This window comes from Malus sylvestris, chromosome 17 (genome assembly GCF_916048215.2).
Source record: "Malus sylvestris chromosome 17, drMalSylv7.2, whole genome shotgun sequence".
NCBI lineage: Eukaryota > Viridiplantae > Streptophyta > Magnoliopsida > Rosales > Rosaceae > Malus > Malus sylvestris.
Genome location: NC_062276.1, coordinates 29800993 through 29809302, shown reverse-complemented (window position 1 = coordinate 29809302; position 8310 = coordinate 29800993). Strand labels below are relative to the sequence as shown.

General features: G+C 39.3%; 1 protein-coding gene across 4 annotated transcripts in view; it reads left to right on the top strand.

Moving 5' to 3' along the window:
* The first annotated feature begins 5232 nt into the window (after positions 1 to 5232).
* The window catches only part of LOC126609648 (LEAF RUST 10 DISEASE-RESISTANCE LOCUS RECEPTOR-LIKE PROTEIN KINASE-like 1.3), a 100430-nt gene continuing 97352 nt past the window's right edge, over positions 5233 to 8310 (top strand). For 3 of the 4 annotated variants that reach the window (XM_050277507.1, XM_050277506.1, XM_050277504.1), the window contains exon 1: positions 5234 to 6095. In XM_050277507.1, coding sequence (XP_050133464.1) covers positions 5312 to 6095 — 784 coding nt within the window. In that variant the 5' untranslated portion in view covers positions 5234 to 5311. Of the gene's footprint in view, positions 6096 to 8310 lie in introns of all 4 variants that reach the window. The other variant, XM_050277505.1, reaches the window with a different exon arrangement.

The window sequence follows — 8310 nt, the reverse complement described above, 5'->3', positions numbered from 1 at the left end:
TGAGTTGGAAAAGTCATCAAATATGACACGTGTCAACACCTGGCAGAAACGACTTATTTCATCTGGAATATTATATTCAAAATTAGGCCTTGGAAATTTCTATAAAGAGAAGGCTAATTCATTCATTCAAAAGGGGGACGAATTCATATTACACCTTGAAGCTCTGAAGCTCTGAAACTCCGAAGCTCTCAAGCATCCAGGTTCCCGAAGAATCAAGAAAGCCTTCTTCGTTCTTCATTCATCGTTCTTCCAAGATCAAGCCCCAACAGCCCTTTGGATCAACAATCATCCACCAATTCAAGATCAAGCCCCGACGGCCCTTGAAGAAAGTGTTCTTCGTTCTTCGTTCATCGTTCTTCCAAGATCAAGCCCCGACGGCCCTTTGGATCAACAATCATCCACCAATTCAAGATCAAGCCCCGACGGCCCTTGAAGAAAGCACCATCGTTCATCATCCGTTCATCCAAGATCAAAACCCCAACGGCCCTTTGGATCAACAAACGTCAACAAATCCACACATCCAACCGTTCTTCAAGATCAAGCCCAAAAGCCCTTGAAGATCCGTTCATCACCAGTATTCAAGATCAAGCCTTAACGGCCCTTGAAGAAACACTCATCCTCAAGATCAAGCCCCAACGGCTCCTTAAAGATCTGCTCAAATCCATCTTCAAAGATCAAGCCCACCGCCCCTTGAAGAAACAACCAACAGTTCATCCAAGATCAAGCCTCGACGACCATTGGATCAACGAAACATCCACAAATCAACGCCTTCGGAGATCGAATCAGAGGATCAAAATTGAGAGAGATTGTAACCCAAAATCATCAAAATACAAATATTTGTTTGCGCACGTTGTTCTTGTCTCTTTCGTTTCAGGAATTTTCCGTGTTCACAGAAAGTACATGCAAGAACTTGCTCATCAAGGTGAATTGACGTTGGCACGGGAATTGGCGAAATATGAGGCTGAAAAGGCTAGAGATGAGGCAAAAGCTGCACCTATTTAACAAGCATTTCAAGTTGAACAGAGGGAAAGAGAGCTACTTAGGCAAGAAAGGGAGTTTCTTAGAGAAGAAAGAATTGCACAACGAGATCGTGACATTATGAACACGCGTTTAGAAGGGATGTCTCCAAATTCTACATATTTTTGGCAGTCGAAGAAAGCGGATGTGGTGCAAAAGAGGCGTGCAAGAGAAGCGAGATCAAGACAAGATAGTCCTAGCACAACAAGACAAGATGATCCTAGCACCACAGATTGGTTAAGTGGTGATGAATATGGTACTTTTGTAATCGGAGCCCATAGTTTTCCAATCACTTTGGGTTGTAATTTATTATTTATGTTGTTTCCATTTTATTGAAGTTAGTACTTTATTTAAAGTGAGAGTACATGTATTTAATTTCGTAATATATTTATCCTAATAATAGAATCTTTATTCATCAAATTGTTCACTATAATGACGTAATTATAAAACACGCCAAATAAAACTAAAAAACTCACCAATTGGAATTACATAAACACACCAAATAAAATTACATAAACATACGAAATAATAAAAAACTCACTACAAAAAACACACCAAATAAAATTACATAAACACACCAAATACAAACAAACATACTAAATAAACTTAAGTATCTTCAGCTTGTTTCAATGCCCACTGGTGCTCTATCAAGTCAATTTGCCGATCATTGTGCATAGATGACCTTTGAAGTGCAATATATCGTTGAATGACCCTTTCATTGTAACATCCATTCCTTTCTAATGGCTCGTGTTGCACGGGTTCTTCGGTGGCATCATGCGCACAATATATCCGTGTTCTTGAATTGTTCATTGTGTCTGGCTTTGGCTCATATTCATCAACTGCATCATAATCGAACTCATCTTCGACAATCATGTTGTGAAGAATGACGCACGTCATCATGATGGATTGAAGTGACTCTACATCGAACATTCTGGCAGCACCCCTGACGATCGCCCAACGAGCTTGAAGGATACCAAAACAACGCTCCACATCCTTCCTGCACCCCTCTTGACAGCTTGTAAAGTATTTTTCCTTTGCACTTCGCGGACGTGGCACTGTTTTGACAAATGTTTTCCACCGTGGGTAAATGCCGTCAGCTAGGTAGTATGGCCCGTCGTACTTACGTCCGTTGACGACATACGTGACTTTTGGTGCCTTTCCTTGCAGGACGTCGTTGAACACTGGGGAATGGGCAAGGACGTTGAGATCATTTTGAGCCCCCGGAACCCCGAAAAAGGCCTGCCATATCCATGTATCAAAAGATGCCACAGCCTCCAAAATGATAGATTTTGTTCCTTTTCTGTCCCCATATGCGCCTTGCTATGCACTTGGACAGTTTTTCCACGTCCAGTGCATACAATCGATGCTTCCTATCATCCTAGGAAAACCTCGCATCTCACCCTTCTTCAGAAGCCTTTGCAAGTCCATGCGAGTAGGTTTTCGGAGGTACTCTGCGGTGTACAAAGATTCAACTGCTCCGCAAAATCTCATCAGGGCCTCAAGAATGGTTGATTTCCCCATCCTTGTTATCTCATCCACTTAGTCTGCAGATGCTCCATACGCAAGCATCCGCAACGCAACAGGGATTTTTTGCTAAGGCAGGAGACCCATAACACCACAAGCATCCTTCTTTTGCACAAAGTAAGAATCATGGTTGCAAACATCAGTCATGATTTTGTTGAACAAATGTCGTTCCATTCTAAAACGGCGTCTGAAGTACGTATCAGGAAATGCACTGTTATGGACAAAGTAATCGTCCAACAGCTCTTCACCCCGTCGTTGCCTGCTTCTATCAAGGTTTCTTGAATGGTTGGGCCTGCATATCTAAGCAACAGTCTGGATGACTCGACAGGAATGTAAGGCTCTGGCCATTTTTGTTTCGTCATCTCTCTTTCTACGCTCCTCATCCTCTTCCATCTCATTTTCGGCTATCTGAAGGTTGAACATTCCTTCAGATTGGTTAAACAATTCTTCCTCTTATTGATCGATTTCCCACATCATCCTTGATGAAGAAGAAGACATTGTAAGGATGAATGGTGAAGAAGAAGCAGAAACTATGAATAATGAGATAGAGATGTTGAGAAAATTGGTGTGAGATTTGTGAGGATGGATGGTGGATTATATGGACGATTAAGAAAGGATCGGATTGTAGATGAGGCCACGTGGCATGCCGTCATTCGTTAAAAATCCGATCGAAATATATCCTCAAAGATTCTGAAAAGATAATGACACGTGGCACGATCGTATTGGATAAAAATCTTATCTTATCGATCTCCAATAATTATCTTTTCGGATAATGACACGTGGCGCAATTTTGAACTAGTTAAAATCTGATCAAAATCTATCGTCAAGGATTCTCAAAAGATAATGACACGTGGCACGATGACATTGGATAAAAATCTTATCGAACTCCATCGCTAAATAATTGTTTTTTTTTATAAAATGACACATGGCGCAACGAGAACGATTTAAAAAATCTTATCCGAAATTACAAATAATTTTATTTTGTATTATTTAAACAAACAAAATAAACTAATATTTTATTGTCTATTGCCAGGGGGGGCTCTAAGGGTAGAGATGCAAATGACAATTACTGTTCATTAATGGCAGTTACTATTCATTAAAGGCAGTTACTGTTCAATAGGGTGGATTCAATAGTGAATTACCAGGGGGAGGGCTCCATGGGTGGAGTTGCTCTAAACTATGGTTGTTAGGCCCTTTTTCAACTACTTAATTAAAAGTAAACAACCCATACAGAGAGCCTTCGAGACCGTAGGTGATAGGTAGGTGGGTGTTAGATGAACGGGCAAGATCTAGTTTTTGAGGAACCAGGATCCTCTCCGGATCCATTCCCTAGGGATCCGCAATCTTGTCCGTTCATTTTATATCGTATGGTCAGTTTTTGTTAGGTACTATTCATATTTGAATTTTAAATTTTATATTTAAATGATTTATGATGAACGAACATGATTGCAGGATCCCTAAGGAATGGATTCGGAGAGGATCCTGGTTCGTTTTTTAGGCCATTAAAATCTGTATGTCTTTTCTTGTTGGTAAGCCCTTATACGTAAACTAATTTGGCTTGACTTGTAGCAGATAACTCCAAACAAAAAAATAAAATCACTCGTAGAGCCAGAGGAGAAGAAAATTCTAGATTTGCGTTAAATAAAATCTTTTGATCAAGTCAACAAAATTTTATGAGGCATTAAGACTACAGTCTGTGGTATTATCTTTCTTTAGTATTTTTTAGGGATGTGATATCCACACATCTTATTTTACTCTCACATATCTTTTTAATTTTCGATCGTTAGATCAGATGAATTGAAGAAGATCAACGGACAGAAATTATCAAGGGTGTGTGAGAAGTAAAATGGAATGTGTGGATAACACATCCCATTTTTTAATGTGTTCAAGAAACAAGTAATACGTCACATGTTATTATATAATTGAAGATATATTAAAAAAAATCTCTTCAAATTATATGATGACCTGTAATGTACGACTTCGTATTTTCGGCACATTGAAAATCTTTTCGTAAAAGTTGGAGGTTAAAAATTAGATTAGCTGGCTAGTTCAATACTAAATTGTGGTTTCTCCATTTTGTGTCTTAATCCAGATTCTCACCTTATTACTACAGTCTAATGGAATTCTTCTTGAGAGATTCTAACACATCCCCTTTATCTTGTCACAAACTCCTCTTAAATAATGGCTGTTATATTAGATAAATCAAATCGAAACAAACAAATAAGATTTAACATGAGTATGTGAGAAACTAGAAATGGTGTGCATGCGTTTGTTTATCACTTCCCTTGCTTATTTATCACTTCTCTCCCTCTTTACTTGTAGGTGAAAGGTATTAAGTTTAAATTTCTTGAATGATGAGTTCGGTATCAAATTATAAATGACCTATTATGTACCTTAACCCAAATCCTTAGCTCCCAATATCTTTGTATAAACACTAAAAGATGCAAGTGATGGCATGCCTTAGTACTTAAGGATTTTTTTTTAATGTACTATATTCCGAGTTCAAACATTTTTTTTTCTCTTAGTATAAATTAATTTAAAATATTGTAGGTAATAAAAATAAATAAACAGAAAGATAAATAGTGAACAAAACGTCAAGTACTCATAATTTGTCCCATCCCTTTCTTTGAATAAGCTTTTCCTATAACGTCACTAGCTCCTCTCTCTCTCTCTCTAGTTCCTTCCCTTTGCCCAGTATCACTCCAACTCCAACCACTACAACCAACTTAATTCATTTCATTTCTACCAAATACTTCCACTTTCCCAAAATATGAATTCCTGGTTTTTCTTCTCATCCCATTTCGCCTTCTTCGTTTTCATCAACTTTCCTTTGTCCTCAAGCTTCGATTCGTACACATATTGTAGTAACGCGTTTAATTGTGGAGACATCACAGAAGTGGGATTTCCCTTTTGGGGAGATGGAAGGCCGGAGAGTTGCGGCTATCCGGAACTGAAGCTAACATGCTCGAACGATGTTACCGCCATTGAGATTATGGGGGTCAAATACAGATTGCTGAAGATTAACCAAGGTGACCAGACACTCAAAATTGTAAGAGATGACTACTGTGACAAAGTTTGTTCGCCGAAGTTTGGGGATACCAAACTCAATTCCAAACTTTTTGACTACGTTGTTGGGTCTTCGGACGTCACTTTACTCTATGATTGTACTTCTAGCTCAAAAGCTGAAGATTTCAGCTGCCCCGACGATGAAGCATATGAGGATGTGGCCGCTATACCTGCAGATGTCCCGGAATCTCCGATCTGCAAGTCAAAAGTGGTTGTTCGGATTAGTGATGCAACGTTTTTCAGAATCTTTAGTATACAGAACGCGACGGCGCTTGAAGCTGTAGTGAGGGAAGGGTTTGAGGTGAAGTATAAGGTGGATAGTGAAAATTGTGGTGAGTGTGTTAGTTCAAAGGGTGTTTGTGGCTATGATTGGAATTTGAATGAAACTGTTTGTCATTGCGCAAATCAAGCTTCTGAGTCCCGGACTTGTTCCGCCGCCACAGCAGAGGCCATTGACAATCCAGCAGTAGTGCCACCACCAGCTAAAGGTATGAACTAACAACCCAATTAGCTATGCTTGGTTTTGCATTTCAAGCTGAATTTGGTTCTAATTAATAACTTGAATCCCTAACTCACACTATAATTAGAGGGAAAGAAAATATCAGTAGGCTAAAAAACTTTGCCACCTGGGTTCCTTACATCAACTTTTCTCTTTTGGTATTGCGATCGATCATTTTTGGACTTATATTACTTGCATAGAATCGGATTGAACTTATTCTGATTCATGACTTCCATACGTGTTGATCAACACATACAATAAAAAAAAAAAATGTGAGTTCCACGTTACAGTTCACAATTCAATACCTGAAAATCAAGAATTACATTGATCAGGCGAAGGTAGATGATCCTACCTCATCTTCTCTTCCTATTCCGAACTTCCTCTATTCGAAGTAGGTAAACATTCATTAGTACAATAACCACCTTGTTGGAATGCATGCAAGTCATATCTTGTGTTAAAATGCATGCATGAAATAAACATGTTGGATGACTAGTGAAGTTAGGCTAGTTAACATTCTTTGTGTAAATTAGGCAAGTTAGGCAAGTTAGGAAATTAGGCAAGTTAGGCAAGTTAGGCAAGTTAGGCTTATGTCTACTTTCTTTTCCTATATATATGTTTCATTTGTAATTGTTTCTTCATGAAATACACATCAAAAATTCTACATGGTATCAGAGCAGGTTCATTTGTAACCTGTCTCTGCCATTCTTGCTGCTGCAATTTTTTCTTTCTTTCAAAGTCTAAGTCATGACTGAAGAAAGTTCTGTGAACCATGATGAGGAAACCCGGCACAATCTCTCTCCAAACTTCTCAGACGTTGAGGTTAACACCAATCAACGTTTGTGTTCAATTCTCTTGAACGAGTTCAATTATCTTCCTTGGTCCCGAGTTGTTTCACTAGCTCTCGGAGGCAAAGGGAAGTTAGGGTTTGTAAATGGAAGCGTGGAAGCTCCAGACAGTTCTTCCTCTACATACAATGCATGGCTCTGCAAAGATCAACTTGTCATGTCCTTGCTGCTCAACACCATGGAGAAACATGTTGCTGAAATTTTTAGCTACTCCAATTCCGCACATGATCTTTGGAAAGCTTTGCAGGATATGTATGGAAATCAAAACAACTATGCACGGGTCTTCCAATTAAAGAAGGACATTGCCAGTGCTCAACAAGAAGGGAAAGCATTTGTTCAACACCTTGGGAGCCTCAAAGCCATGTGGAATGAGTTGGATGTATATCTCCCTCATACCACAGATCCTACCATTCTCCTAAAACGAGCTGAGGAAGACAAAATTTATCAGCTGTTAGGGAGTTTGAGCTCTGAGTACGAGGACCTAAGGAGTCACATCTTGATGAGTCAAGACCTGCCTACCTTCAACAATGTTTGTGCAACTATCCAACGAGAAGAAGCAAGGAAGAAGGTTATGAATGTTGATCACAATCCTAGATTAACGGAGACTCGGGCATATGCATCAAAGTACAAGAACTCAGAAGCCAAGGTATACAAGGGAAGAAACACACATCTAAAATGCAAATATTGCAATGGTGTTGGTCATGAGGAAGACAAGTGTTGGGAACTTCATCCTGAACTCAAGCCTAAGTTCAGCAAAGATGGAAGGATGATACCAAGGTCCTCACAACAATTTCAACCTCATTTCAAGGCACAACTTGCTAATGCTCACGCTCCTACTATCTCACAAGGATCCATGGAGTTCACTGCCAATCCATTGTCATTGATCAATGAATTTGCAGCTTACCTACAAAGTAAGGGGCACGGAGGAGGCTCACATGGTCAAGGCAATGAAGAGGGTAGTCACGCAGCTATGTTGGGACAATTTGCCGGATTTCTTGCTGGAAATGAGAAAGTTCCAAAGGGAGAAGCATCAGGTATACTCAAAGCCTTTACTACTGCCCTATTAACTAGTACTGAAATTGATTGTTGGATAATTGATTCAGGCGCCACAGATCATATGACAAACAAAGTTACAAATTTACATCATTTTAAAAATTTTTCAAGCCCCTCACATGTGTCTGTTGCAAATGGAAAAAATGTCTTAGTTTTGGGAAAAGGAGAAATAAACTTACTCTCTCAAAAAACACCTTCCACTGCCCTCTATGTACCAACCTTTCCCTTCCAACTTTTGTCAATTGGAAAGATCACCAACACCCTAAACTGCCGTGCTATTTTCTCACCAAATAAAGTAATGTTTCA